Source organism: Diceros bicornis, chromosome X (assembly GCF_020826845.1).
Source record: "Diceros bicornis minor isolate mBicDic1 chromosome X, mDicBic1.mat.cur, whole genome shotgun sequence".
In the NCBI taxonomy this organism is placed as follows: Eukaryota; Metazoa; Chordata; class Mammalia; order Perissodactyla; family Rhinocerotidae; genus Diceros; species Diceros bicornis.
Genome location: NC_080781.1, coordinates 25,011,339 through 25,028,529, shown reverse-complemented (window position 1 = coordinate 25,028,529; position 17,191 = coordinate 25,011,339). Strand labels below are relative to the sequence as shown.

The 17,191-nt window shown below is 35.9% G+C and overlaps 1 protein-coding gene across 1 annotated transcript in view; it reads right to left on the bottom strand.

Annotated features, from left to right (window-relative positions):
• Window positions 1-17,191, bottom strand: part of IL1RAPL1 (interleukin 1 receptor accessory protein like 1) — a 585,053-nt gene that overhangs the window by 264,022 nt on the left and 303,840 nt on the right. The window contains exon 5 of the mRNA XM_058535661.1: window positions 8,545-8,619. Coding sequence (XP_058391644.1) covers window positions 8,545-8,619 — 75 coding nt within the window. The remainder of the gene's footprint in view (window positions 1-8,544; window positions 8,620-17,191) is intronic.

Below are 17,191 nucleotides of genomic sequence, written 5' to 3'. Positions count from 1 at the left end.
GATCATATAATGTTAGATCATATAATGATCTAAGAATACTAATACTAGCTTCCATTTATTGATTTATCATTTGTTTAATGATATGAAATTGTAACTAAATACTAATATGAAAAATATTTCTCTTCAGTTTAGAATCAAAATTTTTAAGGTGTTTTTGGTTTCAAAAATAAGATATCAGGGGCCAGCCTGGTGGCATAGTGGTTAAGTGCACATGCTCTGCTTTGGTGGCCTGGGGTAAACGGGTTCAGATCCCGGGAGCACACCGACACACCACTTATCAAGCCATGCTGTGGCGGCATCACATATAAAGCAGAGGAAGATGGGCATGGATGTTAGTTCAGGGCCAATCTTCCTCAGCCAAAAGAGGAGGATTGGCATCGGATGTTAGCTCCGGGCTAATCTTCCTCACACACACACACACAAAAAAAATAAAATAAAATAAGATATCAGACTACAACAGCTGTCAAGAGGTATTACTTTCATTTATCATGGCATGATAAATTTGGATTGAGTAGAACTGAACACCATCAATTTAAATATTATAATACCAGCCTACGTTTGCCTTTACACGCTTTAATTATGATGCCTATTTGTCCAGAAGCTCTAATTTATGTCTCACAAGCTTTCTTTCAGGCACTAGAACTATGCTGATCTGCATGTCTTTCTTAAGTGGGCAACAAGTACATCATTTTTCATCTAAAACTTGGACTTCAGATACCAATGTTTTTATCCAGAGCGAAAGGGAAGTTTTATGGGTTTTTTTATATGAGCTTGTCAGTGAAAATATGTCTTGTACATTCCCTATGGTGCAGTAAAACCAAAGTCAATAGCATTACATTTGCTCACGACAACTGACAACCAAAAGAGTAATTGTGGATGGAAAAACCTAGTCAACGTTGACTTCCCTACCACTGGAAAGGAAGGTCATATTTGCATCACTTGCACAACTCAGCAACAAAGTATTTTTCAGCATCAACAGTATTTTTTGCCACTTTCAGAATTATGTATCAAATTTAACACTTGAATTGTTTGTTTCTAGGGTATTGATATTAAGTACTTCTCTACACAAGAAAGGAAAAAGAGGTTTCCAAATTTTAGTAAGATAGAGTAGTAAGTATTCAGAAAAGTTGTGTTTTGTTTCAAGAAAATAACAGCTATAAAAATATAGACTAGATAGCAAATGTTAGAGGACTATTTTTCACTCCATAAAATAATTTCCAATAGGGTCTCCCTGGATTAAAAATTCAACTAGCATATTTGTCATAAAACACATTCCATGCACAATATATTTATACACACAGTTCCACAACATATAAAGCATTGAAGTAGAGTATGTTTCAATAACTAATTATTTTAACAACTGTCTTGACATGAGTATAGCCATGTTTGGTGGCTCCACTGACCTACAGCCACCAGCACACACAGAAATATAAAGCTGCTTTCTGTGTGTTGGGAACTGGCCCTTCTCCCATGGAGATAGTTGCAATTTGTAAAAATTTCAAGGTCCTTTGGGTGTTGCAGCCTGGGGCAGACTGGCCATCCGTGCGGGGCTGGGACGATAACCAGGTAAAACAATGCACATACACAACTGCCAGGCTGGGACGATAGCCAGGAGGCTCAGTGCACGTATGGCACTGAAAACCATTTGTGTATGCGAACATTGAATGCTTGCTCTGTAAACTCTGTAACTGCTTGTATAAACTGCTGAAGACCGAGGCCTGGTGAGAGTTCCACCTGTGGAAGGGACATCTTGCCCAGGATGAGTGATTCCTGTCCAGCTGTGTCAATTGAAGGGACTCTCCCTTGCAGTGGGGCATGGATGTTGTGAGTAACCGATCTGAGGTGTTCTCTTTTTGGTCAACCTGGTGTTTCTCTTTCTGGTTGATTTGTGTCATTTCCCTTCATCGATGTGGATGTTTTCCCTTTCCAGTCGATCTGATGTTTTTCCCTCTCATTATATGATCTATTTGAATCTGCTGCTATCTCAGTCGATGTGGATGTTTTCCCTTTCCAGTCGAGCTGATGTTTTTCCCTCTTAATATTTGACCTATTCAGATCTGTTTGTGGACTATCGCCTTTACTATCCTCTATATAATAAAATATACCTTCAGTCCATTTGTTTGGAGTGGAAAGTTTCTTTTACGTCTCTGATCAAATCCCCCAAAGCTCTCATAACAGCAACACAGTAAATTAAACATATAATTTGCATGACAAGGAGTTTTCCTATAGAAATGTCAATCAGGATCTATTATATAACGTATGGACATTTTCCTCTCAGTCTACTTGAAATTTAAAACTCTGCAAACTATAGTATGGTGTAACAGGGCGAGGTGTGCTAGTTAAGTTCTCGTGTGATATTTTACTTTAATTAGCCTTTAGTTAAATTGGATAAAGTTACATGTACAGGCATACCTCGGAGATATTGCAGGTTCAGTTCCAGACCACTGCAATAAAGTGAATATTGCAATAAAGTGAGTCACACAAATTTTTTGGCTTCCTAGTGCATATAAAAGTTATATTTACACTATAGTGTGGTCTAGTAATTGGCAATAACATTATGTCTAAAAAAAGCCTAATGTGCATAACAATTAAAAGATACCTTATTGCTAAAATATGCTAACCACCATTTGAGCCTTCAGCAATCATCATCTTTTTGCTGGTGGAGGGTCTTGCCTCCATGTTGATGGCCGCTGACAGATCAGAGTGGTGGTGGCTGAAGGTGGGGGTGGCTGTGGCAACTTCTTAGCATAAGACAACAATGAAGTTTGCCGCATCGATCGACTCTTCCTTTCACAAAAGATTTCTCTGTAGCATGCAACGCTGTCTGACAGCATTTTAGCCACAGTAGAACTTCTTTCAAAATTGGAGTCAGCCTTCTCAAATCTTGCCACTGCTTTTCCAACTAAGTTTATATAACATTCTAAATCCTTTGTTGTCATTTCAACAATCTTCATAGCATCTTCACCAGAAGTAGAATCGATCTCAAGAAACCACTTTCTTTGCTCATCATAAGAAGCAACTCCTCATCTGTTAAAGTTTTATCATGAGATTGCAGCAATTCAGTCACATCTTCGGGCTCCACCTCTAATTCTAGTTCTCTTGCTATTTCCACCACATCTGCAGTTACTTCCTCCACTGAAGTCTTGAACCCCTTAAAGTCATTCATCAGGGTTGGTATCAACTTCTTCCAAACTCCTGTTAATGTGATATTTTGACCTCTTTCCATGAATCACAAATGTTCTTAATGGCATCTAGAATGGTGAATCCTTTCCAGAAGGTTTTCAATTTACTTTGTCCAGATCCATTAGAGGAATCATTTTCTATGGCAACTATATCCTTATGAAATGTATTTCTTAAATAATAAGACTTGAAAGTTGAAATTACTCCTTAATCCATGGGCTGCAGAATGGATATTGTGTTAGCAGTAATGAAAACCACATTAATCTCGTTGTTCATCTCCATCAGAGCTCTTGGGTGACCAGGCGCATCATCAATGAGCTGTAATATTTTGAAAGGAATCTTTTTTTCTGAACAGTAGCGCCCAACAGTGGGCTTAAAATATTCAATACCATGTTATAAACAGATGTGCTGTCGTCCAGATTTTGTTGTTCCATTTAGAAAGCTCAGGCAGAGTAGATTTAGCATAATTCTCAAGGGCCTTGGATTTTTGGAATGGTAAATGAGCATTGGCTTCAACTTAAAGTCAACAGCTGCATTAGCCCCTAACGAGAGAGTCAGCCTGTCCTTTGAAGCTTTGAAGCCAGGCATTGACTTCTCCTCTCTAGCTATGAAAGTCCTAGATGACATCTTCCAGTAGAAAGCTGTTTTGTCTACACTGAAAATCTGTTGTTTAGTGTAGCCACCTTTATTAATGGTCTTAGCTAGATCTTCTGGATAACCTGCTACAGCTTCTATATTAACACTTGCTGCTTCACTTTGCACTTTTATGGTTTGGAGATGACTTCTTTCCTTAACCTTCATGAACCAACACCTGCTAGCTTCAAACTTTTCTTTTACAGCTTCCTCACCTCTCTCAGCCTTCATACAATTGAAGAGAGTTAGGGCCTTGCTCTGGATTAGGCTTTGGCTTAAGGGCGTGTTATCGCTGGTTTGATCTATCCAGACCACTAAAACTTTCTCCACATCAGCAATAAGGCTGTTTCCTTTCCTTATCCTTCATGTGTACACTGGAGTAGCTCTTTTAATTTCCTTCAAGAAGCTTTCCTTTGTATTCACAAGTTGGCTAATTGTTTGATGCAAGAGGCCTAGCTTTCAGCCTGCCTCAGCTTTTGACACACCTTCCTCACTAAGCTTAATCATTTCTAGTTTTTGATTTACAGTGAGACATTTGTGACTCTTCCTTTCAGTTGAACATTTAGAGGCCATTGTAGGGTTATTAATTGGCCTAACTTCAATATTGTTGTATTTTGGGGAATAGGGAGGCCCAAGGAGAGGGAGAGAGACAGGGGAACGGTGGGTCAGTGGAGCAGTCGGAACACACACAACATTTATTGATTAAGTTTGCCATCTTATATGGGCACGGTTCGTGGTGTGTCAAAACAATTACAATAGTAACATCAAAGATCACTGATCACAGGTCACCATAACAAATATAATAATAATGAAAAAGTTTAAAATATTGCAAGAATTACCAAAATGTGACACAGAGACACGAAGTGAGCAAACGCCGTTGGAAAATCACACCAATAAATGCTTGATGCAGGGTTGCCACAAATCTTCAATTCGTAAAAAAAAAAAAATGCAATATCTGCAAAGTGCAATAAAGCAAAGCTTAATAAAACGAGGTATGCCTTTATGTGTGTCCCTTTGCCAGAACAGATGTTTAAAAATTTGAGGTTTCAATATCGTCATCAACCACTTTCCTCCACATGTTATAATCTGGTGAATACTTGTTACTCACTCAGACAGGTAAGTGTTTCCTTTTTAACAAACTTAACCAATGAAAGTACATATTAAGGAAAAATAAGAGCACTGCTGGGCAGCTTATTCAGTTCAGTCTCATTATTTTCTCTTGCAGAAAATTTGGAGATGTGTGCCCTTTGTCGTATGTACACCTTATTATCAATTAGTATTTATTGACATTCCCTGCACCCAGAGTACCACACTAAATTACTATGCACTTTACTAAGAAACATAGAATCTAGAGGAAGTTCTCAGTTGAACGTTAGGAAAGCAAGAGAAGAAAATGGATAGAGATTTAGACAGTCAATTAGGTTTCTGTATTTCATCAACCATAGACATTTATTTAAATGGATTAGATTTATTTGAAACCCTCCAAATGTAAATAACCCTGAAAAAAAGAAAGGCCATCTCTACTCAGTGATTGAAGAGAAAGAAATAAGAGGGCAGAGGAAGTGATTATGATATCAAAGGAAACTGACTTTTCCTTCAAGAACTCTATATTACAAAGATCATTTTATTAGTTTTATCAAAGATTAAAAAGTTATTACACTCATTATACAATTCTAGTAAGAGTTTGTACAACTTTTGTAAGAATTCTGAAAATATGTAGCAAGAAACTTTAACAAAATTCTTTCCTTTTATCCAGTATTTTTCCTTTTAGGAATCTGTCCTGCTGAAATAATTATAAAGTCAGGGGAAAATATATAGGTAAAGATCATCACTTCATTATTTATGATAATGGAATTTGGAAAACTCCAAATTTACAGCAATACATGTGAAATTATTGGACATTCATTTGGATATCATATAGCCATTAAAATTGTATTTTTCTAAGAATATTTAATAGGAACAGAATGTTTTTATGATATAAAGTAGAAGAAACAAGATTGTTTTCTGTGTTTCACCCAAATAGCTACCATTAAAGTGTATAATTATATTTTAAAGCCAAAACAAAAATTTAAATAAAGCAATAACCGTATTTAGATGAGTAATTAATGGTAATTTTCAGTAAATTCTAAATTGTAAAGTATAATGTGTCTCACTAGGTCAAGGATGGGATGGATTTCTACTCCTTGAAAGTCTGGTAATGATGGAATTTGCCATCATCTGTTCTGGAAGGTTCTGAAAATGGTCTCCTAGCCATAACAAGAAGGACACATCTCTGACTGACATCCTCAGGGCTCGAGCTCAGCAAGACAATGGTGTCCGTCTTTTGATTCTCTTAACCACAGCTGCCTGAAAGGACTAAGTAGATTCCCCTCCTGGATTGACCTTCAGAATTGTACAGTGTGATTTCTGGGCCTTTGGCCCAAGAAAGTGCTGTCCATATATTTGCTGATGCCTGAAAGTTATTTCAAAGGGACAAAGTTATTTTTTTCACATTTAGAAGTAACACAGAGATTCCACTTAAAATGTAAATGGTGGGCTGGGACCACATATTGATTGAAATTCAAACCCACCATTTACATATTTTATATGAATTTAGTTACTGTTATATTATTTTTTCCTAAGTACTTTGCTTTTTTGTGACTTTTGCTTTCTACACTGAAACAGCTTAAATGATCATCATCAGAATTGTTCTAGTTTTGAGAAGATGAAGGAATTAGAAGAAAAGGAAGACACAAGGGACATGGAAAGGGAAAGGTAGGCATGGCCAGAAAATGGCAGAGAAAGGAGAATTTGGAGATGAAGACAAATCCATACATTTCATGATTTTATCTAAGTCAACCCTCAATTTAGGACAAGGTTGAGTCAGATCCCTGAGCTGTTGGCCAATGAAATTTCATTGGAGATTCTCACCTTCTCGTAAGAGTAGGTACCACTCACCGGTTCCTCATCATTGATGCTGGCCATCCTCCTTACTCCCACCCCATGACTCTCCACCCAGCTCCCCTTTCTTAGTATTTTATATCCCATTTTGAGCCTGTTGAAATTGATAGCTTTTTCAAATCTGGAAAGTGAAATAACTAAATGCACAAGGAGGTGAAAAATCAAAGTATATATTATAGAAAACAAATATATTTTAGGCATCTTGAGTATTTTTTGTTGTTTGTTTTTAATATTATTCCCTATTTTCACTTATCTTTTGCAATCAGCCGTTCACCTATTTCAATACCGTTGCATATTGCAGTAACATTAGCAAGGTAGTTAGTTCAGATCAACTGTTGCTCAAAAATTCAAGGATTAAGCTTAAATTTCTCCAACTAGCAAATGATTTTTCCTATACACTAAGAACTGGAATCAGAAAATAAAACAAAACAAAAGTTGTTTAAAAGAATTCAAATCCCAGGTGGATGTCTCCAGTTCACTTGGTGTTTGTGTCATATACAGCATTGCTGTAATGCTGCTTGTAGTCTTCCATCTCAAGATAATGACAGTTACAATACCACTTGCATGTATATGGCATTAATTCAAAGGCTTGGGTTTATCATCAAAGAAGCATATTAATACCCTGATTTGTATAAATCCTGCATATGTTCATGCCTCAAAATTAGTAAATATAAGTATTTCCAACATTAGAAATTCATTGACTACACTAATTTTACAGTTTCTACAACCATCACCACATCTTTCTGCACTATACCTTTGCCATTAGTAAAGATTATCACATCTGTAATCTTCATTTTGAAACAGATTTACAATTTTAATCCAAATTCTCACTTCAGGAACAATAATAACACTGGGAACTTAAGGGATGAGCTATTGATTCATTTTTAGTTGTATACAGTAAGTGCATTTTTACTCTCAAATGGTTAATGTAAGAAAAAATCCTTAACAAACATAAATTATGGTTAAAATTAGACTTTTGATAATCTCTTATATCAAACTACTAAAATAAAGAATTTTCTACTGAAGTTTATAATATATACATGCATACTATATTTCAAATAAAAATAAAAACTAAAAATATAATCGAATGTGCTATATATATTTATAATTAAGAGGGAGAAATTTTCCATAATTTGGTAAAACTGAATATAGATAAATTAGACTCAGAAGTTCTAGACTTTAAGCTAAGTATGTTAGAATTCTGATTTGTGGACAACTGGACATTTTTATCAAAGCATATTCTGTCCATGTTCTTATGTCCCACACCTATTAGTCATCTAACCAAAAGCCACTTGCTCATATTTTATTAATATATTATCTATAACTTAACCAGCATAATGTCCATTATATTTGATTGGATAAAAATGATTTTTAACTGTAATGGTGACATTTATTTTAAAGAATCTGCATCTCTCCTCCCAATTTTCAAAAACTGTATTTTAATGTATTAATGGATATCATAAGTCAAATAGTTTCACATTGCTTGTTTTAAAACCAATCCAGTCCTTATAAAATGACAATATAATACCATCAGTAAAACCTTCAGTCCATCTCATTTCCCAATAACCATCTAAATAACACATGAGTTTTTACATCCATATGTCCAGCTTCGTCCTAATGCAGGCAGTACAGGGCGTGGAATGGGCCATGTTGGCTGGTATTTTCTAATTTTGCTCCCTTGAAATACACATGGGCTCAGTTCAGAGTCTTACATCAGGTTACAGTCTAGGCTTATTAACTGTCAGAATGTATTGAGAAATGTGTATTAACTAAAATTAAGGAATTACTCACCCAGCTGAGTCTCCTGAATCGTCAGTTTACTTTCCATAGGATACAAAAGCTTGGGTGGCTTATCAGTCAGAGGGGCTGAAAAACAATAATAATGATACAGACTTATAGTTATGCTGTATGGACTGAAGGATAGAATACAGTTTGTTTTCTCAAATATTTTTCATTCTCAGAGTAGTGTGTCAAAGCATTCTACCAAGTAATGACTTATATATTGCAGGTAGTACCTTTAGGCGAGCTGAAAAGCTATTAGATTGTACAAGTCAAATACAACACTTCCAAATTGACAGTCACATAAGGCTGTTGAAGTACAGAATCAGGGTTGGTCAGTCCTTAAGAACATGTGACTGTCCTTCACCAAATATTTTCGATGTCTACCTTATTTTCCTTTTTAAAGAGTCCCTACATTTTCTCCGTGTTAATCAAAACTACATATGATATATGTGTCATGCATTTCAACGATTTTTTTTGGCATAATGTTTTCACTAACTTCTTAACCCCATTTCTAATTTCCATACCCTGGATCACGCGTTGCCTCAAAACCCATAACTTAATAATTAGATTAAGTATTTCTTACACACATATTCTATAAATGGGGTAGCAATGTGACATTAAATGAGTACAAGCTGCACACTCAAACATGCCTATAAGTATTCACCAAGATAATATTTTTAAATGATACTTCCCATTTAGTCAAAACCCCTTGTTACTATTATCCATTACATTTTATAGTATTTATTGCTAATTGGCACGACATGCTCTCTTGGGTTTTCAAGCTTCCATACATTTCTGCTCTGTGCTCTCATCAATTTATCGATTATCAGCCTGCAGATCTAAGAGTTTACTATCAAGCATCTTGAAGATAGGTTTCCCACTGCCTACTTCATTCCCAGCTAAACTGGACTATTTGGACTTTAGACAAGTAGTCACTTCTCCTTCATTAAGCCTCCCTCCCCACCCTCTCTGATTGAATTGCCCAGGTCCCTTGAAATCTGTCACTGCAACTTCCACTCTGTAACAAGTAAAGAAATGATCAATTAAGGGTTGATGAACTAAATGTTTTTGCTTTGAGGGCTTTCCTTTTTCCTTGCCAGGAGGACCTGCCAGTTTGGTTGGTAACTAGAAGGCTGATCTAGGCAGCAGTGCCAGGAGTTGGCCGTATGTCCTCATCACCACAGGATTCAAGAATTCATTCTCCTTCGGCAGCTCACCCCCATCTTTCTTCAACAGAAAACACACTCAGTGCAAGGGGATGATGCACTCCGACTCAGAAAAATAGAGATGAGTTTTAAGAGTCCTGGTTTGGGAAACCAACCTCACATAGGATCAGTAGCTTTTGTTCCTAACCAATTGAATGTATTATTCATCCATCTTCATTAATACTTAACACAGGGATGGGCATGAAGGGGAAAGGAAAGTTGGAGCAATAGAATGGGATCAATGGCTTTGAAATTCTCAAAGATCTGACATGACTTTGATTAAGCTTAAATACTCTTATTTCTTGCCTAAAGTAGTCTTAACAGCTTTTTATTCTCCTACTAGCTAAATAAGCAGATTACTCCCTAAATGTTGGCAAAATAGTTCATCATTAATAGGTCAAAACCCACATTTATTAGACTCTGTTTATCAAATGATTTCAGTGAATTTCAAAAGTAACTATGTATCAAAATCATGAGTTTATTCAGTAAATTAATTCAGTTTATAAAATCTTGTGATTATGTAGTTAGGAGTAGACAATTCAAGAGTTTGTTATAGAAAGCAGCTGAGAGAAACGTTCCCTGTTCAAACACATCCTACACCAATTTATAGTAAAAGAAAAGATCTGTAGAGAAAGATAATAGAATCCATACGCAGCACATTTGTTCAGAAATATAAAATGGTTGTGTGGTTCTCCACCTAAACCCACCACCCACCCTGTGGCATAAGGTTCATTCTTAAGACCTTTTATATTACTCTCATGTGACAACTCCAAGTTAGCAGAGAAATCACAGAGTGCTAGAGCCAGAAAAAATTATATGCTTATCAAGTTCTTTGATTTTAAAATTGTGTTGCCTAAAGCCCTATGATTTCCACAGTGCCCCACCAGGCAGGTGAAATGAAAATAGAGATAAGGGGTGGTCCACAGGGCTTGACTCCATGCCTTGTTGTACTTCCCACCCCTCTCTGACAAAAGTAGCTCTGCTTTTATTTGTCTTATACATCAATATTTCACCCAAGGTTTTAACCAAAAAAATTCAATTCAGCTGATGTATATTGAACACTGTAATGTGCTAAGCATTGTGATAGCGGGGTTGGAATATCTCTGGCTTCTCCCCTTATGCCTCACAGTAATCAGAAGTTTAAAAATAATAATAAAAATAAAAAATTCTGGGCTGATTCAACTCCCTTGTTTTAGAGATCAAAGATCCAAGGCACAAAAAGAACAACTGGCTTGCCAAAAGTAACAGAGCAAATTCAAGTTTGAGTCCTTGCTAGATCTTTGCCTCCCAATTCTTTGTCACCTGCTCCTTGAAAATTCTGTCAAGCAACTACTATAGCTCTGTGCAATGTTCCCTCTCAAAGCGTGAACAATTTGTTAGGAGAGCAAAAACATCCAACCAAGTAACCATAACCTCTAACAGAGCAGACATCTCTAAGTGTCATGTTGTGGTATCATGCCATGACGAGTATCACTTAGGCCTGTTTCTCATATGATTTACCTGTCTTTGATAAAAAGTGAATGGAAACTACCAGATAGCACAACAGCTGAACTACAAATTTGACACATTAGCAAAATGACTGTGAAAAAGAGTGACCATTAAAGCTAAAATGTAGCTCAGCCCCACAGCCAGTTGAGGGTGAGCAATTTTGCTGCCAAAAAGAAAAGATATGTGTAGAATTATCCATTATTTTAATGTTTCTGATACTTTATAGTGTTTAATAAATATTAGTTGAATCAAATTGACAGAAGACAGAACTGGAAAACAAATGCAAGAACGGTAATGACCAAACAAAATGAAGACACACACACAAACACAAAGCCCTCTTTATTTTCTGCATGGGCAAAGGTGGGACTGGAAGAAAATTTAAACAAATTACTTACAATAAAAAAACAAAGTAATTAGCACCAGACCATGACTAGACCAACTGACATTTTATTGTCAAGAAAACAACTTGCCTTTTGGGACACCTTCTCTCTCTCACACACACATACACAAAGACACACATACACACTCACTCACTAAACTGAAATCATTGAAAAACTAAAGAAATTCTGACAGTAATGACATGAAGCACAGGTTTATTTTAAGTCCTAATCATATTTTGTCTACCAAAAAAAATAAAACCACAAAACGATTATAGTAGAGACGTTTCTCTTGGTAATTATTCACTAAAATACTTCTGCGTATCCATCAACAAAAGTATTCCAAGCTCTCATTTCATTCTTCAGAACATACTACTGACAACATTAAAACTGATACAGTTATTTAAAATAAAAACAGACCTCTCTTACAGAGTTATTAATATGTCCCAATCAACAAAACTGTTCTGCAGAGTAGAAGGCGAATTTTAAGGACATTTGTTTTGCTTGATTCTTTACCTATGTTAATGTTCCCTAACTAATCATAAAGGGATGCAGTCTCTCCCTTTTTTCCCCATTCCACGTACACTTGGGTTATGGAACAGTGAAAAATAGGATCCCGTCTTCCAGAAACAAAAGTGAGAACAGACCAGGGTAATGAGAACAGTATTCTTGAAATTGTCTAGTATTCTTAAAGAAGAGAGAAATGTGAGATAGATGTTTAGGATGAGTGTACATTTCTCTGTTGACCAGTAACCCTCTAAAATTTAATTTTAGTCCCTCAAATACTAATCTCTCCAATATATTGAGAATACTCAATACTTCTTGGATACCTATAATCATGCTACCACAAAATTTGTTCTTTCAAAATCATAGATAATTTTCAAAATGTATTTTAAGTAACACTTTTTCTGCTTTGTTTCTTAGAAGCACGATGGTAGAGTAAGAAAGATCATACACTTAGCTTTCAGGGAGGTATGGGTCTAATAATTTCTGATTCTGTCTTGTTGATTTGACAAATTGGAGAAGTTATTTAAACTCTCCGAGTCTCAGTCTCCTTATATATAAATGTGAAATAAATAGTTTTCCCTTATGGCTTCGTATGAGGATTAAACAGGATAACAGATTAAGTGTCTGGATATAGTGTATGGAAAATAAATCTGTTCTAATGATATCCATCAAAGTTTAGGACAATAGCATTTAGCATTCTACATAGCCCAATAAGAAAAATATTATTATTTGTGAAATAATGAACTGAATGTTTAGCTAAGGGCTCAAAAGGCATTTAGATTCTGAATTTAAGAATAATTACTATTTCCTACATTATTTCCATAGCAGGAGAACCAATCTACCTTCAAGAACACAATTCAACAAAAACATTTTGAAGACTTTTAGCTATGCAAGCAATGTACTGGGATTGTCAAGGACTCAAAGGTAAACAAAACTCAGCTTTTAACCCTCATAGAGCTTACAATCTAGATAAATAATTATAACTCCATAATTCAATTTCAAGAGCACTTATGAAATACCTACAGATAGTAAGCACTATACTAGAAATAAAAAGATCAGTAAGACATGAAGTCATACATAAGAATGTATGAGATGAGAGCATATATAGGATGCATTGTGATGAGTCCTATACTCAGAGGTAATTTCTCTACAACCCTATTTAAATCTATCAACTAAATCTGGTCACAAAACAATATTTACAGGTTTATACAGCTGACGATAAAACATGTTTTGTGGCCATCCCACCAACATGATCCATTTTACAATGGGTTTTTGTTTGTTTGTTTGTTTTGTTATCTGCATGTATTTTTTTTAACTTAAAGGAGTTGACAAACAATTGCCTATTTTCCTAGCAAGTCAAGGGAATGTGGATTACCCATAGAGTTTCAATGACTCAGAATGGGATTTCAGTTCTGCTTTCTTCAGCCTGAAATGTTTTAACATTAATTTGTAATAGTGGAGCACAGAGCTTGTGAGAGCTATAGAAAGTAGACACAATCTCACGTTCTTTGGGAGAAAAAAATGAATGTACAGGAGAATATATCAGCATGTACCAGGTGAAGCCATTTGGGGGGAAAGAGGTGCTTTATTTTCTACTTATCTCTAATACACTGGGATTGGCAAAATTTCTCCTTTCTGTTACAAACAATTATGGTGACTCACAACAGAGTCATGGAGCCTTAGAAGCCTCAAAGAGAGAGGAGTGGCAAAGCAATTGAGCAGAGAAGTGCTGGGAGAGCAGTTTATGAACAAACTAACACCATATACAAGATTACCTTGATCTAAGAGTCATGTCAAAGCGATAGAGAAAACACTCCCGAGGACATAACTCTTAATATGTCTACCAAAATGCATGTATTCAGGAAAATCAAGTCATTTGGCTAGTTTTGATACTTAATATTTTAATCAAATAGTTTGGTAAGTGTTGCTTAAAATGCAAATAAAAGAAATATGTTCATTCATTCATTCAACAAATATTTTTAAGATAGCTCCCCTTTCCAGGTACTTTTCTAGTTACTAGAGAGTATAACAATTTTGTCAGTAGAACAGACAAAATTCTTGTTATCATGTAACTTGCCTTCCAGAGAGGGAGATGGAAAATATACACTTAAATGAATACATGCACCATATAATATCAGGTGGTTATAATTACTATGAAAAAATAAAGCAGCTACAGAGAAAGAGACTAATGGAGGTACTATTTTAGAGAGAAATGTCAGGAAAGTTTGCTCTGAAGATCATGTGAAGCAGATCTGTGTGAAGGGAAGAAATCAGCCATGTGAATACCTGGAGGAAGATTATGGCAGGCAGAGGGAAGAGCCAGTGCAGAGGCCCTGAGATGAGTGTGCACTTGGCACATTTGAAGGATAGCACAGGTCATTATAGCTATATTGACATAAAGAAAGAGTGGCGATGAGTTCAGAGACAGCCATGGGCCAATTCCGGTAGGACACATGGAAAAGACTTGGGTTTTATTCTAAATATAATGAGAATGTCCTGGAGAATTTTGGAGAGAGCCCCTGGTGGCATTTATATGCCAGAACTATCAGTCTGGCACCTCGGTGTTCAAGTCTGGGAGGATGGGCTAGTGTGGGGACAGTAAGTCAGAGTGGAGGCAGGTAGGCCAGTAAAGAGGCTATCGAAGCAGCTCACTGACAGGTACATTGGTGCTGGGGGTGGAAATGTTAGGATGTTTTCCTTTAAGTATTTATTTTGTAGGTAGAACTAAAAAAATTTACTGAAGGATTTGATGTGGAAGGTAAAAGAAAATCTAGGAGTTTAGGGGGATCCCCAGTTATGGGCTTGAGCAGATGCATGAATGCACGAATGGCAGTGCCATTTAATGATATGGGGGGCTGTATAAGAGAGGTAGTTTTATGGGGTAGAAGAAATCAAGAGATAAGTTTTTAAAAATCAATTCAGTCACCTCCCTTTATCCATAGAGGCTTAAGAATTTTACTACTGATCATTGATTTATATTTTGAAAAACTGAGCTGCTGATCCACAACTCATCTTCCCTTCTGGTCCCCCAGAGGACTTGGAAAATGGTTTAAAAAGTTTCATATTTCAGGCTAATGCCATATTCATTTATCACGAGATAAACTTTGGCTAACCTCTACTATCTTTTGCTTTAATATCATTCATAATAAAAAAATATATAATCCTAAACTTATTTTTGACCAATAGAGTCAGGGCCATGCTTAGCTAAGATATTAAGAATAATTCTCAAGTACTCCCTCGCTTCAATGGTATGTGGAATATATTCAATTGGGAAATTTAATATCATCATGTTTAATTAGTTTTTTCTTATTTAAAAAATATTTATTATGAAGTACTGTTCTAATATAGAGTGATGGAATTTATATTTAATCACTTTCCAATATCTTGACAAACCTCCCAGGTAACATAAACAATGAAAATATTATATTTATTGAATAATTGTTTTTAAAATAGAATCACTCAAGAATATTATATGAAAAATTAATTACAACGGAGCTAATGTTAGGGCTCAGGTTCTCTATTCATTTGCCACCTTCTACAGTTGCCTCTTAAGCTCCAGCTTCCATCATATGCAGCCCTGCTTGCCACACCCTGACTCATGGCCAATCCCAGTCACCCACTACACCCTGACTCTAACCAAATGAGCTGAGAAAAATACGGAGGGCAAACAAAAGAGCGCGTGGGTAGACAGAATATATAAAAGTGGTTTCATATTTTTAAATTTTATTTTTAAAACAATTGCTGCAGTAGATTTTGCATAAATGTTGTGGGAATGAATTCTAACTGATTGCATGATTGACTTCAACCATTTTAAATAAATTAGTGTGTAGTCAAGGCTAAAGCAAAAAAAAAATGGTGAGGAAAATGAAACAATACATAATTATCTGGAGAAATTATGATAAATCCTAGGAAAAGGATTCTGATTGATATAATAGCTATAATCAAGTAGGTGAGCATGCCAACTACTGTTTTCACTTCTGTTGACAGGCAAGGAAAAAATTAATGGCCACCAATTAGCTTCTAGGGACAATAGTCAATTCCAAGAAATTATATGTCCTGTGAGGGAAAGCGTTTCTTCCCTAGCAATGAGAAAGTAAGCAAAATTATCATAGCATATCATTTTTTTCTTTTTCTATTAGTAGACAAAAGGTCTTCAAGACATAACAATGATAAATCCCAGGCTACTTGGAAATGCTTATTAAAGGAAAATTGTGGAACAGAAAAAAGGCACCATGGTACTACTGAAAGTCAGAAAATTTTTAATTCTCTGCTTGGCTTGGAATATCACAGTAAGACATTATATTTCCATAGTATAGTGTAATGTAATTTAATGGCCTTTCAGATTATATTGGGTTGGTTTATTTATATTGTACTTCAATGTAGAAGATATTTACATTTCTTGGCTTTTCATGATACAGAATGTTGCACAATTACACACTGGTATAGCTCTCTGACAGTGGTTCTCAACTGAGGTTTTCACAACTGGTGTGGTGGGGTGCTAGTTGACAAGGGATGCTGCTTAACTTCCTACAATGCACTGGAAAGCCCCCCATAAGAATTATCTGATCCCAGATATCAATGGTGCTAAGGTTGAAAAAATTGCCCTATGATAACCATATATTAAAATTGGTTTTATTACCTTTATTTCAAGCCTGAATTGAATGAAAGACTTTAATTTTCTGGTAGATAGAAAGCTATTGGAAACATGGGGATTGATGAAATGGTGGAGGATGCTGCAGTCTGGGCTACCATATAACGGACCACAGCCATGAGGGAAGCCATGAGGGTGTATGAAGTTCTATGTAGGCTTAGTACTCAGAAAAATCAGGTGTGACAGGGTGCAGGGGAGAGATGGGAGGCCAAAATGAGAAGAAGTAATTGGGAGTCCATATAAAGAATGAGTAACTTTCTCTTCCTCCTTCCAAACCCGCATAAGAAGAATGACCACCACCAAGGCCTCTTGCTGCCATCCAAACAACTAAAAATTAAGAAGTTCTTCTCTAAAGACATAGAATAAACCATCTAATGCAGAATAGCAGAGGCATTCCAGAACTGCAGAAATAATTCTAAGGTATTATA